General features: G+C 36.4%; 1 protein-coding gene across 1 annotated transcript; it reads left to right on the top strand.

Annotated features, from left to right (window-relative positions):
* Positions 1-9896: 9896 nt before the first annotated feature.
* On the top strand, positions 9897-23009 carry LOC112013202 (26S proteasome non-ATPase regulatory subunit 2 homolog A). The gene is made up of 25 exons (XM_024045588.2): positions 9897-10163; positions 10259-10359; positions 10550-10670; positions 10764-10823; positions 10955-11022; positions 11241-11283; positions 11731-11796; positions 11896-11934; positions 12053-12135; positions 16725-16839; positions 17079-17153; positions 17777-17935; positions 19186-19293; positions 19373-19477; positions 19565-19705; positions 19795-19899; positions 20186-20407; positions 20627-20740; positions 20970-21185; positions 21704-21763; positions 21855-21968; positions 22057-22142; positions 22275-22383; positions 22467-22645; positions 22747-23009. The coding sequence occupies exons 1-25, from the start codon at positions 10092-10094 to the stop codon at positions 22823-22825; spliced, it is 2640 nt and encodes an 879-aa protein (XP_023901356.1). The 5' UTR covers positions 9897-10091; the 3' UTR covers positions 22826-23009.
* Positions 23010-23868: the final 859 nt, after the last annotated feature.

Genomic DNA, 23868 nt, shown 5'->3' with positions numbered 1-23868 from the left:
AACGTGATCATGAGCAAGGCCACCAAAGACTTTTTCAAGACTATTTTGTAGAATCACTAGTATATCCTCTTAACGTATTTCAAAGGAGGCTTTGAATGAGTCGTTCTCTTTTTCTATGTATTAAATCTAATCTAGAAGAGAAAGATGAATATTTTGTTCAAAAAAGAAATGTTGCCTGAGTGCTTGGTTTGTCTTCCCTTCAGAAGATGACTGCCGCACTAAGGATGCTTGCGTATGGAGTAGTGGTGGATTTTACAGATGAATATGTGAGAATTGGAGAAAGCACTGCAATAGAGAGTTTCCAAAATTAGAATTATGAACAAGTGCCTGAAAGCATCCCTACAACAATGTCCCATGAGCCTACAGAAGAATTTAGTCAATTTACGGCGTTCATTGCAGCCCATGAAAAAATTAGAAATAAAGAAACTCATTCTGAACTCCAATTGGATCTCGTTGAGCACTTATGGCAATAATACAACGATCTGTAAGATCATCTAATTTTAAGTTTTATGCTCGCATTAATTTTTATGTCTTTAGTCTTTATTGTAATTTGAAATTTCTCTTCATTTATGTTAGTCTTGTATAGGTAAAATTCGATGTAATTTGAAATTTATCAAATCTATGTTAATCTTGAAATTTATCAAGTCGTTTGGAAGAATATGACAATTGAGAAATATTACCATTTGAAAAAATGACCCTTTAAAAAAAGGGTATTTGGAAAATATAATTATTGAAAATTTTGAAAATGTTATCGTTGGGAAATTTCAAAATATAGCTGTTAGGCATTTGAAATATAGTTGTTTGGAATGAATAAAGAAAGATTAAAGAAGATTAAAGAAAGAATGAAGAATGAATGAAGAAATAATATTTAAATGGGATAGAGAATGTGATATAAAATCTGTTGGAAAGTGTATTTGAAAAAATAAGTAACTAAAAGGTAAAAGTCACTGTTTATTTTCCAAACAGTACAAAAATTTGGAAAATTTGTTGGAGATGCTCTTAAGTTACATATATATTATCCTTATTATATTATTTAAAAAATTATTGTTAATTTGTTACTATTATTATTATTGAATTGATATTTGGGCTTAGAGATTGAAATATGAACAAATAATTTTAAGACTCTATGTGTAGGAATGGCAACAGGTCGAGTTCGGGCCAGGTTTCTTTATGCCCGAACCCAACCCGCGGGTCTATCCCAGAAATTCGAATCCGCCCCGTTTAGTAAACGTGTTTTTTCTACGCCCTAGACCTACCCCGTCGTGCCCCATGGGCCCCGCCCAGCCCATGCCACTTCTAAGGCCCAATTCGTGGCCTAATCAAAAAAAAAAAAAAAAAGGTTGCTTGAAGCCCTAAACCTAGATCAAAAATCCCCCCCCACCCCCCCAAAATCTTGTTAATTAACCTAGATCAGAATCCCAAAAACAAAAACCCTAGGATCTTATTCTTCAATCAGACCAGAGTAGTAACTAAAAACCCAAAAAAAAAAACACAAAATTTCAAATTTTTTATTTTCCCTTTCAAAATCACAAACACAAATACAAACACAAACACAGAAATCACAAACCCAAACCAAATTCTCAAAAAAAAAAAAAAGAAAAAAAAGAAAGGGAACCCAAACCCTAACAATCCCAAAGGTCCTAAACTGTAATGAACCCAAACAGGAATGGCAAAAGAAAAAGAAAAAAGAAAAAGAAAAAAGAGAAGAACATATTGTGATGTTAGAGGCATAGGAAGGAAGGAGAGTGGAAGCGATTGAGGGGGGCGACAGTGAGGCAGTCAGTGTGGCTGTACGGGTTGGTAAGAGGGACGGCTTGAGGAGTTGAAGGCGGCGGCGGCGAGGCGTGGCCGTGTGGCTGTGGCTGTGGCCGTGAGAGTGACTGGAGTTTGGAGATTTGAGAGAGGGAAGGTAGCAGCTTAGAGATGAGAATGGAAGAATGAGATGAAAAATGAAATGAGACTTAGGGTTATTTATAACTATATATATAAGGGTAGTTAGGTCATTTTATATGTCACCGGGTCGAGTTCGAGTCGGGTTTTGATGAAACCCAGACCCGGTTCAAGTTTTTTGTTTTAAACCCATACCCAACCCTATTTTTAATCGGGCCGGATAAAACCTAACCCGTTAGAGTCGGGTTGGGCCAGGTACCCGCGGGTCAGGCTTGGATTGCCATCCCTATCTATGTGTACATACACACACACACACACATATATATATATATATATTGGTAACTCTAAAATTGTAAGTCAAAATAAGAATATATTTATTTATATTTTAGTTAATTTTTTATTTTTACTAATTTAATATGTTTATTTATATTTTAAATAATTATTAAATTAATTATGATGTCATCATTGTTTGATCTCGGTTCGATTTTGGTCCGACCTTAAAAACTTTGAACCTTTCTCTTTTACAGTTCAATAAATGGTTTGAGTTTGAAAATCATGCACGGGAGCTGTGTTCGCGTCAGAAACATGTATGACACTAGTACATTGGCAACTTCACTGTGTTTGTGCTTTTGAGGATTATGTAACTATGTTGATCATTTTATAATTCTAATTTATTGCATTTAAATACACTACAAAAAATAATTTCTATTGCAACAGCCACATAATGTTGCTAAAAGCCTAAAAATGTTGCAAAATGTTTTGCATAATTTTTTTAGCGCTTTTTCGACCGTTGCAGGAGTTGCATTGCAATTTCCCTATTGCAATACTTTTTGAAAGCGCTGCAATAAAGTTTTTGTTTAGTAGTGGGTTTTGACAAGCATTGCAATAAAGTATGCATTGCAATATTTTTTCAAAATATTGCTAAAAGTTTCAATTTTTTATTGTGAAAATAATTTTTCCCTAAAATTGATTTTGAAAAATTAACATTTATTTCAGTAACTTGAATGCAAATACATTGTTAACGTGTAAAAGGCTGTGGGTTTTAGGCCCACCTTTTTCCTTTTTCTTTTTTTGGTAAATTGGAAATTTCATTAAAGTTAAGAACTACAAAGTCTAGGGTAAACTACACCCTAAGCATCAGCCAAAAGCTGGTACAAAATATAGGGAGGGGGAACAAAATGTAAAACAAGAAAGTTTGGATTATTGATTCCCTCCTTAGCCAAAAGGTCCGCATAGTGATTTCCTTCGCGGTGGATGTGACTAATATGAGTTTCCTTAAAATGTTGGAGGAGTAACCAGCAATCAATAATGAGCCCACCGTAAGGATGAGTTGTGATTAGATGGGTATTATGGAGCTTAATAACATTGATAACGACCTTGTTTACTTGTATAGCACATATACTTGTACCATATATTCTGCCTCTTATATAAAGACACTTATATATATTTTATTACTTGTGAAATATAATACTATTCATTTAGTATTTCTAACATAGTATCAGTGCCACTGCTCTAATTTTTTTTGTGTTTTGCAGTCTTGCCTTTGTTGGTATTTTTCCACTACCTCAACTTCCCCAGTCAATAAACTTTGTTTTTTGTAATGCCCTCTCCTGACAACTCTGCTATTGTTAGAGGTCCTCAAGGTTGAATCTTTGTTGCTAGAAGCTCGCTCTTCGCCACAAAGACCGCTACCCTCGTCGGATCTTCACTTCGGACCTCTGATTCCAACATAAGGCACATCCTCGTATAGATTGTAAGACAATCTACTCAAACCCTCTTGAATCGTCCACATCAGACAAGCCACGTGCCAGTTGAAATTTGGCGAGATCTAGCCACACACTCCATGTGTATCCATACACCGGTTGAAGTTTGGCACGTTCCTACCACGCGTTACACGCGCCACTTAGAATCTTGTTGATGTCGTTTGTGACGTCATCACTTGCCACGTCACCCCTAGCTGACGTCATTGTCACGTGTACAATCTCTTGCTTATATCATCTGTGATGTCATCAGCTTATGTCAGGTCACATTAGCCGATGACGTCATCACGCTACGTCATTCGTTGACTTTTCATGTTAGCCGTCGTGACTTTGACCAGCGTTGACTATTGATTTTGCCAAGTTTGACTTTTTACAGTTCAAGTGCTCATTCCTCAGTTTTTCACGTAAATTTCATTTTTGCCGTCCATTTTTGCATATTTTGCTTTTAAATGAAGAATAAGGACAAGTCATCTTGGTCATAATATTGAGATTTGCTATCAACACAACAAATCAGCTGGTTCCATTTCTGCTGCTACTACTGCTAACACTAAGGGTATCCAACCAATGGCTCCCATCTCTGTAAAGTCCAAGTATTTTGGATCCATTATCACCATTTCCACAGTTGACCTTCAAAATATCATCGCTAATACCATTCGTATGGTTGGTAATGCATCTTATTCCTCTTCACTCTCAGTTTCATTTGGTATGTTTCCTTCCTCTTGGCTTATGGATTTTGCTTGTTGCAACCACATGACACCTCACTCATCCTTATTTTCTTAACCTGAACCTGCACCACACCCTCTTAATATTTGCACAGCTAATGGTTCCACAATGTTTGGTCATAATATAGGTTCTATCTTGACCTCCAACCTCTCGGTTCCTAGGGTCTTTAATGTTCCTAACTTTTCTTACAATTTATTTTTTATGGGACAATTAACTGAGTTGGGTTATCGCATTACCTTTGATTATTCTGAGTGTATTGTGTAGGATTCAAGGACGAGATAGGAGCAGGAGCTTGGGACCGGTCCCAGAGTTGGGCGTATGTTTTCTGTGGACAACCTTCGTCTTCCACCAGTTGCTCTAATTTCTATTGCTACTGTAGCTACTGTAGTTTCTTCTATTCCTTCCCTTACACTTTGGCATGCTCGACTTGGTCATGCATCTTCCTCTTGAATACAACACTTGGCTTCTAGAGGTTTGCTAGGTTCAGTGTCCATAGAAAATTTTGATTACGTTTCTTGTTAATTAGGAAAACAACCAGCTTTGCCTTTCAACACTAGTGAATCAATGTCCACTAATATCTTTAACCTAATTCATTCTGATGTCTGAGGGTCTTCCTTTGTCTCTAGTATTGGTAGATCTCGATATTTTGTTATTTTTATTGATGATTATTCTTACTATAGTTGGATTTTTCATATGCAACATTGTTCTGAATTATTGCAAGTATATTCTACTTTGCAAAAATGGTTGAAATTCAATTTTTCAAACGAATAAAAAAATTTCAATCTGATAATGCTCTTGAATACACTCAATATGCTTTCCAAGCTATTTTGCATTCCTATAACACTATTTATCAACTAATTTGTCCAGGTACCTCTCAGTAAAATGGTAGAGCCAAACAAAAACTTTGTCATATTCTTGACACTATTTGTGCTCTGCTTCTCTTTGCCAAAGTTCCTGCTCTTTTTTGGAGCGAAATTGCTCTTTATGCTATAAATTGCATTCCCAGTCCTGTCATCCAAAATCAAACTCCATATGAGCGTCTTTTTGGATCACCTCTAGACTAGATGTGTCCACGGGTCGGGCCAGGTCGGTTTTCGACCCGACCTGAACCTGACCAGTGGGCATTAGGTGGACGAAAAAGTGACCCGAAACCGACCGCTGACGTCAATCAGTCGGATCGGTTTTGAGTTCGGGTGGAGATCGGGTCTGTTTAGGTGGAGATTGGGTTGTCATTAGAATTGTAAAATCATCGTCGAAATCTGCAAATCATCGCCGAAAAATGTAAAAAATCACCAAATCTGCATCAAAATCGCTGAAATCTGTTGGGAATGGCCGGATCTGGCTAGATCTCACCACATATGGTTAAGAACTCTCTGGATCTCCTTAGATTTAAGCGTGATTTCGCTAGATTGTATATAACCTTCATCGAGTCTAGTGGCTCGGGTTTTGAAGAAAAAAACCCGTCACTCGACCCGTTGGTGTCGGGCCTTGGGCGCGGAAACTCAAAACCGATCGACGGAAGTGTCAGTTCGGGCTGAATTCGGGTGGAGATCGGGTAGGTTGGTCGGTCTGGCGGGTCACAGTCGGGTCTGGACACCCTTACTCTAGACTATCACCACATTTGCCCCTACGGTTCTATCTGTTTCGTTTTTCTTCAACCGCATGAGCATAACAAACTTGAGCCTTGGTCTAGACTTTGTTTTTTTCTTGGTTATGGCGAAACTCAAAAAGGGTATCGGTGTTATGATCCTGTTTCTCATCATCTTTATATCTTTAGCAATGTTGTCTTTTGGGAACATCACTCCTTTGTTAAGCTCTCTTACTTCCTTGCCTCCCTATCTACCTTCTTTGTCTTAGATCTTTTTTCCAGATGAGCCATATATTCCTTCTGTAGTTGCTCCTGATCCTCCTATAGACTTCTCTGTCCAACCACTAGATATTTTTGATGTCTTTCTTAGATTACCCTCTAATGAACAAGTAGAAGATGAACAGATCAAAAACGAGCCACCCAACCCTAAGCTTGGGTCCACTACTCCACCTGAAGATCTTGCACAAGATATTCCACCTCGTCACTTAACTTTAGTAAGATCTATTTTTGCACATTTACTTAACTATCATTGTTACATTGCCCTTGCTACACTGCATGAGCCTCACACCTATCGTGAGGCCTTCACTAACCCTTTATGGCAAATTGCAATGAAAGAGGAACTTGATGTATTATCTAAAAACCATACTTGGGATTTGGTGACTCTCCTTCTTGGAGAATCTGTGATTGGTTGTAAATAGATTTACAAGATCAAAACTCGCTCTAATGGGCTCATTAAGTGATATAAAGCTCGTCTTGTTGCAAAAGGTTTTACATAGGAGTATGCGATTGATTATGAAGAGTCTTTTACTCTGGTTGCTCGAATCTCATCTGTTCGTGCCCTCTTAGCTATTGCCATTGCCAGTAAATGAAACATTTTTCAAATAGATATTAAAAATACATTCCTTATGCGAATTTAAGTGAAGAAGTTCATATACAACATCTTTCTAGTCTCTTTATTGAACCTAACAAGATTTGTCACATTCGACATGCACTTTATGGCCTTAAACAAACTTCACGAGTTTGGTTTGCCAAGTTTAGCTCTACCATATTTTGCTTGGGTTACATTGCCTATCATTATGATTCTGTCTTATTTCTTCGTCACATTGACAAAGAAACTATTTTGCTTCTTCTTTATATGGATGATATGATCATAACTAGTGATGACATTAGTGGCATTCAAGAACTCAAGGATTTTCTCAGTCAACAGTTTGAGATGAAAGATCTTAGACATCTCAGCGACTTCTTGGGTCTTGAAATCACATATCCTACAGATGGACTTTATATTATACAAGCCAAGTACGCTTCTAAACTTTTGTCTTGAGCTGGACTCATTGATAGCAGGATTGTTGACACTCTAGTTGAATTTAATGCGCATCTGACTCCCTCAGGGGGGAAACCATTGTCCAATCCCTTTCTTTACAGATGCTTGGTTGGTAGCCTTGTTTATCTCACTGTTACTCATCCAGATATTACCTATGTTATTCACCAGGTGAGCCAGTATCTATTTGTTCCATGATCGACTCACTATGCTGTTATTCTGCGCATTCTTCGATACTTGAAGGACACTCTCTTCCATGACTTTTTCTACTTTGCTCAGTCTTCTCTTGTTCTCCATATATTCTTTGGGACACCTTTGTGCTTTAGTTGACAACCTCAAGTTGGCTTCACACCTATCTTGAGTTTGAGGGGGGCTGTTAACGTGTAATAAGCTGTGGATTTTAGGCCTACCTTGTTTACTTATATAACACACATACTTGTACTATACAGTCTGCCTCTTATATAAAGGCACTCATGTATATTTTACTATTTAAGAAATACAATACTATTTATTCAGTATTTCTAACATACATAATGCTCAAAATATTAAGGGTAATTGTAAATTACATTCCTAAAATTTGAGGTTGATTGGATTTTATATCCCAAAGTTTTAGAAACTTAATTTTACACCATGAAATTTAGTTCCATTAACAATTTGCCCCCACAATTAGTTTATGTTGTTAAGTAACACATCATCATGTTGATACATTTTATTTTTGCCAAATTAGCCCTAAAACTGCATCGTTTGAGTAATGACTAAGTGAATAGCTGTCACAATCAAAACTATGTCGTTTTAGGCCTAAACTAAAAACACAAACATGTATCTTAAACGGCAGGCCAAACTCTAAAATTTAAATATAAAAATAATAAATAAAAAATAAAAACATAGAGAAGGCAGACCTCATGCCTCCCTAACCCAAACCCCACAAACCCAAACCCCATGAACCCAGGTGGTGACAGCAGCAGCAATGCCAATAGTGAGCTACTCTTCTCTTTTTCTCTCCTTTCGAATTTGGCTTTTGTAGTCTTAGTTTTTTGGGGTTTTTGTTGATGGAGTTTGCTAGATCTTCATTCATGAAATCGTTAGACCACAAACAAAAATAACCTCCACATTTGTAAGAAAAGAGAGAGGAAAGCAAAAATTAAGAATTAAGGAGTAACGATGAGCGAAGGAGGAGAAGGAAGTATAACGTTAGAGCACACACCAATGTGGGTGGTTGCATCAGTGTGCATTGTGATTGTCGCCATTTCTCTTGTCGTGGAACGTGTCCTTCATTTCACTAGCCAAACTTTGACAAGGAAGAACCAAAAACCCCTTTTACGAAGCTTTACAAAAAGTTAAAGAAGGTCTTTCATTCTATTATATCTGCAATTTCATTCTACGTTTACTTTTTCTTTTTGGTAGAGTTGATGCTTTTGGGATTCATATCATTGCTTCTATTTTAATTTTAGAGTTTGGCTTGTTGTTTAAGCTACATGTTTGTGTTTTAAGTTTAGGCCTGAAACGACGTAGTTTTGAGGTTGATTTTGCAAAAATAAAACACATCAGCATGATGATGTGTCACTTAATAGCAGAAACTAATCGTGGAGGGTGAATTGTTAACTGAACCAAACTTTAGGGTGTAAAATCAAGTTTTTGAAGTTTTGGGGTGTAAAATTCAATCAACCCTAAACTTTAAGGGTGTAATTTGCAATTTACCCAAATATTAAAGAGTACACATGGAAAAAAAAAATGTCATTTATTCAAATAACGTGATTACACCATTAACTTTCACCAATACACTTTAAGTACAAAGATCTATGTTGCGAAATTCAACAATAAAATTTACATTCTATTCAATTTATTAATTGTTTGTTACAAAATAACGATTAGTCTGAACCGTGCTTTATGTCCCCAAAATCAAATTTCATCATCAAAAGAGGGGAGGAGACTCTTGATGAGAGTATCTCTTGACCCCCTTTATGGCAGCCCACCATTGAGAATAAGGCTGGGGGGTATAAATAGAGGCTATTTGCACACATAGAAGAGAAGATGATTCAGATAAATCAAAGAGATAAAAGTTTAGAGAATTTGTATTTGCTTTTGGATGCATGTATCCTCAAAAAGATTAGTCCTAGGTTGATTATCAATAATAAACTTGTATCATTCAGCTTCTATTCTTGTTATAATCTCCCATTATGGATTTATCCATCTTCCATTTTTTTTTTTTTTTTGGGGTTAAAACCATCTTCCATTCATTACAAATTAGTTGTGAAGATCAAATTCTAATTAACTGCTCAATTAGTTAGTTAATTAGTTTATGACCTCCACACTATCATTTATTTATATTAATTAATCTATTTAATGGCCAATTAAGACTAATATAGGATTATCCAAATAAATATGAATTTTAATAATAAAACAACTTGGGCATTATTATTATTATTATTTTAAAAATGAGTCAATAAGTGTAATTTGAGACAAATGGACCTGCCTGGGGTTGAAAGTGATATTCATTAGAACTGAGGGAATGGGCCTAAAAATATATAAAAAAACCTATTGGGCCACCGAGGTTTCGTAAGGAGGCCGCATTTCTATTCCGTCGTACTTTTTTTTTTTTTTTGATTGAAATTTAGTAATACTTTAGTGGTAGTAGCGTCTGTGTATCTAATCTGTATTGTGTAGAGACCAACCTGGTTGTTTTACTTCACACACTTTACTCTTCCGCAATACGCATCACCGCAACTTTTCTTCTTCTCAGACTCTTCACTCATCAGATTCAGAGGAGGAGGGTTTCGTTTTGGTCGTTGTAATCTAAACACAAATTCTGAGAATGGCAAAGGAGGATAATAATAATAATAATAAGAATAAGAACAAGAAGGAGGAGAAGAAAGACGAAGATCTGGTGAGTACCCCTTCAATTTCAATTTCAAATTCAAACTAACAAACGAAGTAGTAGTAGTGATTTTGTGCTGATTGATCGTGTATTGCAAATTGCAGTCGGAAGAGGATCTGGCACTGAAGCAGCAGTTGGAGCTTTACGTGGAGAGAGTTCAAGATGCTGACCCTAATTTACAGAAGGTCGCTCTTGAGAGCATGAGGTAATATTATTATAACTCACTCTTACTTTTTGGGGTTATAAACCAAAATTTTCATTTTAGGGTTAGGGTTTTAATGTTAGGGATTTTGTTAGCTTTTTGGTCTTTTTAGATTAACTATGGGAACACTATTAGCTCTTTGTATGGAATAATGTAAAAAATAAAAAATAAAATAAAAATTTTGGTATTATAGGCAGGAAATCCGAACCTCTACGAGCTCCATGACTTCGGTCCCAAAGCCGTTGAAATTTCTGCGGCCACACTATGGAACGTTAAAGGCCTATTACGAAACCATGGGGGACTCTGAAATGAAGGTATAATTTTGTTTGGTTGGACATTGTTCATTATGGAAGTATTAGCTTTTCGGGCTTATCTAATTAACTTTTTGTTTTTTTTGGTCAATGCAGAAGTACCTTGCTGATGTGCTATCCGTTCTGGCTCTCACCATGTCTGCAGAGGGCGAAAGGGTATGAATTTAAGTTTTGTTGATTCCATTAGTTAATTCTCTTTATAAATGTAAATGTGAATTCCTTTCATGTTGTTTGGGACTAACATTTATTTCGTTTCTTGTTTATTTTTTTTGTGACAATTCTTTTAGGATAGCTTAAAATATCGATTGGAGGGTTCAGGAGGTGATATTGGCTCATGGGGCCATGAATATGTGAGGTAAGCACCAACTGATTAAAATAATTGTGGTCAATTAACATAATTGTGGTCAGCATTGAGTTTTTAGGTGGTATTTATTTTGTTCTGGTCATATTTTTTTGTAAGGTTTATAGGTTCTAGAGTTCTTTTTACTAGTAGTGATTGAAGTTTAATACATGTAAATGAATATTACCATCGCTCACTATTGATTTTTATTACTATTTTTTGTTTGTAATCAGGAACTTAGCTGGAGAAATTTCACAAGAATATGCTAAGCGACAGGTTAGAAATTAATCTTATTGAATTCTATGATAGTTTTCATTATGAAAAAGGCTTGTTATAGGTACTGGGAGCATTCTATAAATTTTCTTTTTTGAATCAGTGAGAAAAAACTTTCTATTTGTGTGCATTTACAGCTAAGATTTAAAATTTGGTTTCATATGTACCTTGAAAAACAGATTAAAGTGCTTTAAATTTCTACTATCATGCACTACAATATTCATGCTTCCCTGAATTTGAAGTTATGTATCATGCAGTATGTTGTTGGAGTAGTATTACATTGTAATAATGCTCATTGCTCTGATATATATGCAGTATCTGTGATTAGAGTGGAATATTCTTTGATAAATATTTTTCTCTAGAGTGTTCATCTTCTTTGGTGTTCCATGCTTTATCGTTAAGAATTCATTCTTAATTTTAATTATGTTTTCTTTGAATTTACCATAACAGAGCGAAGAAGTTCCAATTGAGGATCTTATGGAGCTTGTTCAACAAATAGTTGCTTTTCACATGAAGGTATAATTCGGTAACATGTGACAATATGACTATAGGTGACATTTGATAGGATTTTTGTTTTGTTTGGTTTGTTTCTAATCAATGCGAATTGCAATGCAGCACAATGCTGAACCTGAAGCTGTTGATCTTCTAATGGAGGTACCAAGCAGTATTGCTCTTTTGATCTTTTTCCTTTGTTGTGCCTTCCTGCTTGTCATTTTTTTCTCCTTTTGGTGTTTGGCCAACATTGAGATATGTAATATCTGACTAATGCTAGGTTGAAGACCTTGATCTTTTAATTGAGCATGTTGACAGTACGAATTTCCGAAGGACATGTCTCTATCTAACGAGTTCAGCAAGGTAAGTGGAATTATACCATAAAATTTTGGAGATGCTTATCCGATGGATTAATCATTTAACATATATAAGGATTAATCATTTAACACTCTGATTGCAAGCTAAGTGGGATTATAACTAGCATGGGATTTAACTCTTTGATTGCAAGCTAAGTGGGATTATAACTAGCATGGGATTTTTTTTGGGGGTGGGGGAGGGGGTCATGGTTAGACCAATTGGGTGTGTGTGTGTGACTTATCATTAAAAAAAGTATGTTTCATTGTCAGTTCTGTTTTGGTCATCTATTGCTTGTTTTCTGGTCAATTCACATGGAAAGTTTATTTAATAAAGAGATATCTGCATTTAGGCTCAAAAAACATAGGCAAGTCTCAAGAGAATACCATGCAACTTCCGAAAAGATTGACATATGACTTGAGCTTGCTCTTGTTCAAGAACTTGGATTACTATACTTTATAATAATTTTGACCTTTTTGCTGCTTGTTAAGGGTTGAGATGAACAGGTTTTTATTTACTAAAGAATATTGCAACATAAATTTTTTGCCATGTATGAAATGCTGCATCAATGATCTAATATGTTTAGTAAATGACAACCTTCTGCCTCGGGGGTTATTATTATTATTTTGATAAGTAATAAATTTTATTAAGAGAGAAGATTGCTTTAATTACACGATGATGAATGAAACATGAAGAATCTTTAAAAATCATATAATCATACAAAAAGCAGAGTCTTGGAACTCAATAACAGAATTACAATGAGTAAAACTCAACATGCGAGACCATTCAAACAAAATTTGAATTAGCAAGGATTGCAACTGATCAAGAGAGCTCTCAATATCCTTGAAAGTGCATCTATTACGTTCCTTCCACGCTATTCACTTCAAACATAATGGAGTAAGGATTCAAACATCCAACCAGTGTTTCCCAAACCAATTCCTCCAACTAAACAATAGGTCTGCTACCATTGATGACAACACTCAATGAGTCCCAAACATCTTAAAGACTACACTCTACAAAATAAATGCAACTTCACAATGGAGCAACAAATGATCCATTGTTTCTCCACTGCACTGACACATGCAACACCAGCCAATTATAAAGTATCCCCTCTTGATGAAATTATCATAGGTAAGAATCCTACCCCAAGCTGCTTCCAAACAAAGGACATTTGCTCAGGGACCTTAGCACACCAAATATTCCTCCAAGTGAATAAAATAGCATTGGTGCCATTACCATAGCCTTATAATGGGAACAAACGCCAAACTTTCCACTCATTCAAGAACCATCTCATCCTACAAAATCCCTCCCCTCTAGGCACCTGAGAGTAAATATGGATTAGAAAGGAGTTCACAGATTCTAACTTCCAATCTTGAAAGTTTCTGTGAATCGCACATACTAACTCTGAATGCCTTTCATATGGCTGTCTAGAAAATCAGAGACCAAGTGGTGCAGCCATGGAAGATTGATGTAAAATTACTTTGCAAATTCGCCCATTCAAGAATTATTATACGGGCTCCACGTGTAAAGTCCAATTAAAGTAAAAGTCATGTAGTTTTATAGGTCTAGGTTTGAGTCTTTAAAGTTGCAATAGTTTCTTATTTGGGTTTATATTTTATTAGTTATGGTCAATTTATGTTATGGGGAAAATACGTGATTTTAGCAATTTCTACAAATTAAGGGTATTCTGGTACTTTAGTTGAGTCTAGAATTTTCTAGGAGATCCTAAGGGGCTGTTTGGATTTTGGTGTTTCCATCACCCATCACTCTGCTTCCATCACTCATTACTCAAAAATGGTGGGACCACGGAGAGAAAGTCTGTTTGGGTGTGTTTTCAAGTTTTGTTTCCATCACTCAATTCTCTGATTTTGAGTGATGAGTTAGCAAAACTGAAAACAACTTTTGGGTGTTTTTGAGTTATGGAAATAGAATTATGATGGCATTTTGGTAAATACATACACATCTGAGGGATCCACGGTCAGAGACAAGTCATGTCCAGGCGCTACTTTTGACAAACCAACCAATGGCTCCTTCTCAGTCTTCACACTAAAAATCAACCCACACAAAAATATCCCACGTCCAACCTCAGAGCTCCTCACACACACCCTCAGCCAGGCCATGCCTACTGAGCAGCCCCACCTCAGCCAACCTGCGCCGGCCAAAGCTCAGACCGGCAAACACGACGCCGCTGCACCAATCTTGCAAGCAGACCCATAGCATTTTTAACTAAACAATGGTATTCTCTAATTACAGATTTTTTATGATCCTTCAAGTCCCAAAAAACCCAGATTTAGCACCAAATAGAAACAAACAAAACCCACTAAAATTAAACTTAGAAATCTGAACATATGAAGTCAGACCCATTTGAATTCAATCAAGATCAACTCAAAATTTAACATCAAAATCCATAATCCCCTTAAGGAAATCCAAAATCCAAAATCCAAAATCCACACAAATCGCTAATAATAGAAAGAAAAATGGAAATTTTGTGATAGAGCGTGATCGGCGCTGCTGCTGCACATCGAAAATCCAAAATCCATACAAATCCTTCTCTTTTTCTTCGGGTTAGAGCTCTTTTCCATGATGCGTGATCGGCGCCGCTGCTGCACATCGAAGGAGATCTTGCAAGCTTGGTGATGAGTAATTGGCGCCGTTGGGTTTCGATGAGGAGATCGGCGCTGAGGGGTTTTGATGGACGAGATCGGCCTTGAGGTACGCTCGCTGCTGATCAGCTCCATGGGGTTTCGATGGAGGAGATCCTTCATTGGTTTTGTTGAGGGTTTTGGGAGAATATGTGGGCTGAAGGGGAAAAATAAAGTGAAATGGCCCCCAAGTCCTAATATTTTACGCAGGTAGGCTAACCGTGGGCCTGACATTGTGCTCAGGCAGTGGGTCCCACAAAAAGTAAAATTTTTGAGTTATGAGAAGTTGGAAACAAGTGCCACCTTTAGGGAGTTGGGGAATTTTAAGTGATGATTGATGAGTGAAGAGTGATGAAAATTGAGCGATGAGTGATGAGTGAGGATTTTTTTAAAACCAAACAGCCCCTAAGTATCCTAGGTTTTATTTTCTTTGGGTTCAAGTTCTTCTTCTTCTTCTTCCTCCTCCTCCTTAAAACCCCAAATCAAGCCTTTCCTTTTACCTATCAAAACCCCAAATCCCCACATACTTTCTTATACCAAATAGCCATCAAATAAATAACACAATAAACCACCTTTTAATTCCTAACTCAATCCCATAACCCTTTCTTCAACAACTCTAAATCCTATTTCCACAAATCCTCCTAAACCTTAACCCACCACAACCACATGTATACAAATTTCTCAATTTTTCCTACATCACTAAGGCATCTTTGTCAACTGAGTACGCGTATAGGTCAGGGTACAAATCCTTTAGAGTATGATGTCCGCTACATTGGTCATGCCATAACCTTACACGTGTGCCATCTCTAACCTCAAAGGACATGCTGAGAGAAACTGTCTTAGCCTGCTCTGATACTTTGCCAAAGACTACAACCATGTGTCCCTCTACATGGCCCATCCCTTTCACCCCATACTTCGAAGCAATCACCCAACACCAAAAATGTGTATCTGCATGCCCGAAACACCATAACCATTTTCCTAATCCCCAAACTGCCTACCTCAATAGGTGAACAAACTGTATTCCACTTCACCAAAGTGTATTTGAAATCTGCAAAAAGTTTCTCTGAAGTCTCACAAGCCTATTAGTTATGAACATTTAAATAGTAAATAAAACTTATCAAAAAAAAGAAAAAAAGAAAAGAAATAGTAAATAAAGAAAGATAAAAAGTTGGTAAGCTTGAATTCATACTCTTTGGCAAGGTTAGCCTCCTTCCTTTGATAGATATTATCTCTTTCAACCAGGTTATCTCTATTCCATCTTCTCTAATATAGGATTCCACGCACAAAGAGCCTTAAAGGATGCCTCCAAAGGCATACGCAAGTAACTAATAGGCAAGCTCCCCCAACTTTGCAACGTAATATATCTGCTAGCTTGATTGTGTTACCCACTCTGCCTATTGGGGCTGCTTCACTCTTGCCCAAGTTGACATTCAGGCCTATAAGAGCTTTAAAATAAATCAACACCATTCTTATATACAAAATTTGTTCAATATTTGGATCACAAAATAAAATGGTTTCATTAGCAAAATAAGAGATGGAGATACTTATTGTCTTAGTTGTAGCAGGCCCTACTCAAAATCCATGAATAACCACCCCCACCCCCCTCCTTAGTTTTCTTCAAAAATCTGGCTCAACACCTCTATAACCAGAATAAAAGGCAGTGGTGATAAGGGATCCCCCTCCCTTAACCCCTGCGAACTACTGAAAAAGCTGTAGGGGAATTGTTAACCAAAACTGAGAAATGGACTGTAGAAATACAAGCATATATCCACTTCCTCCACTTCTCACAAACCCCATTCTACTCAAGAGTTAAAGTAATGTATCCCTATTCGCCTCGTCAAGAGTTAAACTTTTTTATGTTACTTTTATTTATTTTTTATTTTATCTCCGCATCTCTCTCTCTCTCTCTCTCTCTCTCTCTCTCTCTATGACATTTCACATTGCTACATAATGCAGATATCTCCCTGGACCTGATGACATGTTGGTCCTAGATATTGCCTACATGATTTATATAAAATTTGAGGAGTATTCAAATGCGCTTCAGATTGCCCTATTTCTGGATAACATGCAGGTTTGTACCTTAAGTAAAGTTATTTTTATAGCCCATCCTTTCCTTATTAGTCAATTGTGAGCAGTGTTTGCTTGTATTTGGTGAAGAGCTGCAAGAGGAATTATGTTTCTTCATTGATTGAAGAATTTCATAGCTACACATTACTAGGAAATCTTATTAAATACTTGTCAAAATTTATGATGTGATCCTTAAAATGTTAGTATGGTTTGGTTCTCATAGTCTAAAGTATTTGTTGGCAGTATGTGAAGCAAGTATTTACATCTTGTGATGATCAGCTGAGAAAGAAGCAATTCTGTTACATCCTTGCTCGACATGTAAGTCTTGAATTTTACATACTTATGATATTCTTTGAGTTTACATTGTTGACTAACTTATTTTTATTTTTTATAATATATGGATGGATTTCTCTTTTTAGAGATTGAGTTTGATTTTGTATTCTTTATGAAACGTACTATTTAGCAATCCTACACTGTTGCTAGGATTATATAGGAATTTCCTCTTTTGTATTTAAAGGCAATCATGTCCATGTTGTTGGGTTAGAGACTCAGAGTATCTGTCTAATATAGTTAAACTTTGTCCTGATCATTGTTGCTGGGTATTATTATAGGGTGATGAAATAGTCAAGACTGTTGTCCTTGCTCAGCACATTTCTTTTTCTCTTTTTTTGGATGGTTTGTGGAGTTTGGTAATTTCTTATAGTTCGTTGCTATTTTTTGATGTGGGGGAAGAGTAAATTATGATAGATGATTAATAAGAGAGGGTGCAAGTGGTAAGAAACTTGTGAGTGAGGCATGGGATTGGATGTCAGGGAGTTTCTGTTGTCATTTTGTTTGAAAGAGGTCAATTTAAACTATTCTTATATATAGATTTTTGTTACTTGGTACATTGATAGCTAACTGATATTTGGTTGTTTGCTGACGGTTGTTCTTCAATGCAGGGTATAACATTTGAGCTAGATGAAGAGATGGCTGCCAATGATGATGACCGAGAGGCATTACAGGACATTATAAACAACACCAAGCTAAGTGAAGGCTATCTAACACTTGCTCGTGATATTGAGGTTATGGAGCCCAAATCTCCTGAAGATATCTATAAGGTTTGAGCTTTTGATCTGTATAATTCATAATGGTGGGCTAGATTTGACCCTCAATGACCAGTTTTTAATTTGGTTTTCTAGAGATTTAAGAGTTGGTTGTTTAACTTAAAAAAAGACAAGAAAAGAAAAAGAGTTGGTTGTTTTATATATTTTAAAAGTATCTGCCCTAGCATTGTTTATTATCATATTGTTCATGGAGGATTTCCATCAAGTGAGATCATGAAGCTTTACTTTACTCTCTTCTTTTTCATCTCCCCTCTCTCTCTCTCTCTCTCTCTCTCTCTCTCTCTCTCTGTTTGAAAAGATAGCTGAAAATTCTGTCTTGGGTTCCTCACTTCCTCTTGAGTGGTGCTATTGTCCTATGTGGAGTCTTCCCATAAATGATAATAAAAGTTCAATATACCATTTTTAATTTTTTTTATTGGTTAGTCACACTACCACAGTCAGTTTTAACCCATGACTTTACCCTTCCATCCTATTCTTATTATGGGGAGAGGAAGTGCCATTTGAGCCAAAGTTTATAGGCTAAAGGTAGCCTTTTCAAATAAAGAACTTTATATTGTGATGACTGATAATAATATATATGGGCCTTAATTTTAAGACAATAAAAGTATTGCTCTTATGTCTTGAATCTTTGATTGTAATTTCTAGGAAGCTCCTTGTTTGCTGCTTCTGTTTACTCTAGTAAAATTTTTTTCTAATAAAAAGAAAGAAAGTAAAATCATTCTTTTTGAGGGTGGAGTGAGTGCTTATACATTTTTGAGACTATTATACATGCTATTATATGTGTGTGTGTGTGTGTGTGTGTGTGTGCGCGTGCTTGAGGAAAGTCAAGCGGGTAGCTACTATGATTTCTTTGTTAGGAGACCTTGATGAGAAAACAATGTTGTTAAATATTTTTATTATTTATGCGGTGATTTATTCCCTCTAATTGCGATGCTTCCAATTCCTTATGGCATAGTCTAGGAATACTCGCTGCCAATATATTGATGTTATGCCAGTCTTTTTGTTTCTTATATCGCATATATACTTTTTTCCCCCATTAAAATCATTACTTGTCTGTGTGTGTAGCTGTTTTATGCAATGTGCTGGTAGCCTATATGACTAGATAGGTAGGAATCATAATCATTAATTATCAGAAACCAAGATAAAAAAGAAAAAGAAAAAAAAGAGGAATGTTCTTGGTTCTCATTATATGTTTGAATGAATTTGTATCATATTGACTTATTTGCTTTCTCTTGTTTTCTTAGGCACACTTGCTTGATGGCCGGGCTAGTGCTGGTGCAACTGTTGATTCAGCTAGACAAAACCTTGCTGCCACCTTTGTTAATGCTTTTGTAAATGCTGGCTTTGGTCAGGTAATTTGTTTTGCTATTTGCATGATAGATATTCTATGGGTGTGAGTTCTCTTGATATTGAGTCTTATTTTTGCTGCAGGATAAGTTAATGACAATCCCCTCAGACAATTCGAGTGCTGGTTCTTCTGCTAACTGGCTTTTCAAAAATAAAGATCATGGGAAGACTAGTGCTGCTGCAAGTCTTGTAAGCATCCCTTGACTGCCTGGTTTATTATCTCTTCTTATATGTTCAACCTGATTGCGGGATTCTTACTGCCTTCTATCCTAACAGGGTATGATATTATTGTGGGATGTTGACTCTGGACTTGCCCAAATGGACAAGTATTTCCATGCAAGTGACAACCATGTCAATGCTGGTGCGTTATTAGGAGTGGGGATAGTAAATTGTGGAATAAAGAATGATTGTGATCCGGTGAGTTTCATCAGTTTATTATTATTATTTTTTTGCACTGAAGATCGTATGATCTGAATTGCATCTTAATTTCACTCTTCTTTTCTCAGGCACTGGCACTTCTAGGTGAGCATACAGATAAAGAAGACCCATCCATTCGGATTGGGGCAGTAATGGGCCTTGGGATTGCTTATGCTGGTACTCAGAATGAGCAGGTGAAGTATCTTGTTGCTTTATGTGAATAAATCTTTTGGGCCATGACAATCATATTTATGATGATGGATGTTTTGTGATGTCTTTCTGTATCCTTTATGCAAAGAATAACATCTGTGCATGTATTTACTGATCCTACACGATGCATGCTCTATTTCACTACTGGTTACTAAGGTTGACAAATAGTATTACTTTATTCGGTTGAAAATTCTAAATTGTAAAAATTTGGTTTAAAAGTGTTATAATATGTCTTTTTATATGAAAACTAACTCTTGACTCTTTTATCAGTTACGGAGTAAATTGGCTCCTATACTAAATGATACCAAAGCCCCACTTGATGTAATTTCCTTCGCTGCGCTTTCTTTGGGTTTAATATATGTGGGTTCCTGCAACGAAGAGGTTGCTCAGGCAATTATATTTGCATTAATGGATCGAAGTGAGTCAGAGTTGGGGGAGCCGCTAACTCGGCTTCTACCTTTAGGCCTTGGTCTTTTGTACCTCGGGAAGCAGGTAACCTTCTTACTTTTGTTCTAGTTTATCTGAGACAATGGATTTTTCTTATTCTATCCATTCTATAAATTCCAATAATGTTGATTTTTATTGCATGGTTGATGTCTAGCATCTTTTACCATCAATGTGGCCTAAAAGATGTCATTCAATGTGACAATATTGAACATTATGGCTCTATCCCTATGATTGTTTTTTGAATAAGTTTCTTGTGTTTGACAGGAAAGTGTGGAGGCCACGGCTGAAGTTTCTAAGACCTTTAATGAAAAAATCAGAAAATATTGTGATATGACGCTACTGTCATGCGCCTATGCTGGAACAGGGAATGTTCTTAAGGTATTCTTTTAAAGACAATTTAATCAACCGTTTGTAAGTTTTTATAGTTAATGCAAATGAGCTTTGGCTCAAAAGGCACTTTCCTCTTCAAAATGGGTGGAGGGTGAGGTCGTGGGTTCACAACAACTGGGTGTATGTGTAACTTAAGAATATATATTTTGGTAGTTAATTATATAATTTATGAGTTTCTTTTACTTGCCCAAAGTAGCTGATACTTTTCTCTGTGTAGGTTCAGAATCTTCTGGGTCAGTGCTCGCAACACCTAGACAAGAGTGAAACTCACCAGGGTCCTGCTGTGCTTGGAATTGCTATGGTTGCAATGGCTGAAGAATTAGGGCTTGATATGGCAATTCGTTCATTAGAGCATCTTTTGCAGTATGGAGAGCAGAATATCCGTCACGCTGTTCCTTTGGCTCTTGGCCTCCTTTGCATATCAAACCCTAAGGTATTTATCTTTTTAGCTCTGGCTTCCCTTCAGTTGGGTCGATTCAGTCTGCTAAAGCTGATGTTGCACCTTTTTCCTTTTCAAAGGAGTGATATGACTGCAGGTGGTTTGATTAGAAAGCCTGCTCATCAGTCTCAGCTGGATTGACTATAATAAATGGCTATTCCAATGCTTCCTAAGTTTTGGATAACTAAATTAAAAAAATTCATCTAGCCAAATTTAAATCACTTCACTCCCAATCCCCAAATTCAAGTATAACCTTTGATGCAAGTCTTATCTTCTTTATTACTTTCTGTATTTTGCTTGTAATCTGACTATTCATCAACTTTAAGGAAACTATACATCTATGATTTGTGCAGATAAGCTGTTTGAATCTGACTCTTTCCTTTTTTTGAGGATTGGGGGGGGGTGGGGGGGGGGGGTAATTATAAGCTGTTTGAATCTCTTTTAAGCTGATGACAGTCTCTCTCTCCATGATTTTGCCTTGCTTACCAATTTGTTGATCCATTTTTGGTCAGGTCAATGTTATGGACACGTTAAGCAGGCTTAGCCATGACACAGATTCAGAAGTAGCAATGGTAATACAATATTAGTACTTTCATATAAATTTGTATCATTATTTCTTCAATTACCTTTTTGAGGCTAAAAATATATATTTGGATTCAACAGGCTGCGGTAATCTCGTTGGGATTGATAGGTGCGGGTACGAACAATGCTCGAATAGCTGGCATGCTTCGGAATCTTTCAAGTTATTACTACAAGGATGCCAGCCTTCTTTTCTGTGTAATGCTTCTAATGAATTCTTTAATTTACTTTTCTGTACAATATTTCATGGAGTTTAGAAATATTGATCGTGTCCCCTCTTTTACAGGTGCGAATTGCTCAAGGTCTTGTACATATGGGGAAAGGATTATTAACTCTTAATCCGTATCATTCTGAAAGGTTCTTGCTATCCCCGTAAGTAATCTTTTTGCATGGAACCTTGCAACCCCACCTCACTTGTTTAAAATATATTTAATCTTTACCGCCCTAAGTCATTGAGAAGTGTTTTTTCATATATCATGTAAACAATTTCCTTCTATCTAACAGGACTGCACTTGCTGGAATCGTTATCATGCTACATGCATGCCTTGACATGAAAACAGTGATATTGGGAAAATATCATTACATGCTCTACTTCCTTGTTTTGGCCATGCAGGTTTGGGGACTTTCTCTTCAATTTTTTAATTTCAGTTAATTCATTAGCTATTGATGGTCAATTCTCTTTCTTTGTTGTGACAGCCAAGAATGTTGATGACGGTTGATGAGAATAACAAACCTATATCTGTACCTGTTCGTGTGGGTCAAGCTGTTGATGTTGTTGGCCAGGCGGGTCGTCCCAAGACTATCACTGGTTTTCAGACACACACAACACCGGTGCTTTTGGCTGCTGGTGATAGAGCGGAACTGGCGACTGAGAAGTATGTATTCCCTTCAATGTCTTCATATTAAAAGAAAAAAGAAAAAAAAAAAAAGTTTATGCTATTGGGTTGCTTACATTACCTTTTTTCTTTTTTGGTAGATATATTCCGCTATCCCCTATTTTGGAAGGGTTTGTTATCTTGAAGGAGAATCCTAATTATAGGGAAGAAGATCACTAAAGTTGGTTCCAGAAATATCTTGCGGCTCTGACCAAACTCTTTTCGAAGTTTTCATAGAGGCTGTAATTTTTTAAAGTTTTTGATTTGTTATCAATTTAATAGTTCCATGTAAATCTACTAACCTTTCTTGTTCTGTGTCCTTGCAAGCAGAAAATAAAATGCATACAAAGACCATATAAAGCTATTAAGGATATATTTATTAGGAAAAACTAGTTTAAAAGAAAAATGTCTGATAACTGATCTAGTGGCCATGATTAGCAAGCAAACTTCTACCATGAAAAGGAATTTTGTCTATCAGTTGAGTCGTAGAGTCCTGGGCTCAACGTGAGGCCCGGATTGCAAGGAATGACATTTCCTTTTATTTGTGATAGAGAAATACCCAAACTACTATAATGAAACATTAGAGGCTGTTTGGCCACTCTTTTTGCTCACTCAATTTTCGTCACTCATCACTCATTACTTATCACTCAATACTCATCACTCATCACCCATCACCCATCACTTAATATCCGTTTGGCACATCACTGAAATACAATCACTCAACATTTTCACACTATTTGTGGCCCAGCTGTCACCCACTACAGCTTTTTTTTCCTTTTTTTTTTTTTTTTTTTTTTTTTTTTTTTCACTGGGAAATTCACCGTGAACCCAGGGCGTTGAACCCAGGTGAAAAAAAAAAAAAAAAAAAAAGAAAAAAGAAGCAAGAATAGGGACGGACGGACGGTGAACCATGTGTGAAAAAAAAAGAAAAAAAAAAGAGGAAGAAACCTAGGGCGTTGAACCCAGGTGAAAAAAAAAAAACAGAAAAGCAAGAATAGGACAGACGGACGGTGAACCCATGTGTGAAAAAAAAAAAAAAAAAAAAAAGGAAAAACCAGGGCGTTGAACCCAGGTTGAAAAAAAAAAAAAAAAAGAAAGAAGCAAGAACCCAGTGAAACCCAGACCCGTGAAAGACAAAAAGAAAAAAAAAAAAAAGAGAAAAGAAGATAAAGTGGGAGCAAAAATCTGATTGTGGGCCCAGCTATGTGATGTTATTTACAAGT

Source organism: Quercus suber, unplaced genomic scaffold (assembly GCF_002906115.3).
Source record: "Quercus suber isolate HL8 unplaced genomic scaffold, Cork oak 2.0 scaffold_69, whole genome shotgun sequence".
In the NCBI taxonomy this organism is placed as follows: domain Eukaryota; kingdom Viridiplantae; phylum Streptophyta; class Magnoliopsida; order Fagales; family Fagaceae; genus Quercus; species Quercus suber.
This window is presented reverse-complemented; position numbering and strand designations above follow the sequence as displayed.

Coding starts and splice junctions, on each gene's coding strand:
- LOC112013202 (XM_024045588.2), top strand. CDS start 10,092: ATGGCAAAGGAGGATAATAATAATAATAATAAGAATAAGAACAAGAAG. Junction 20,408..20,626: donor TTTTGTACCTCGGGAAGCAG/GTAACCTTCTTA, acceptor TGTGTTTGACAG/GAAAGTGTGGAGGCCACGGC. Junction 22,384..22,466: donor TCCTTGTTTTGGCCATGCAG/GTTTGGGGACTT, acceptor TTGTTGTGACAG/CCAAGAATGTTGATGACGGT.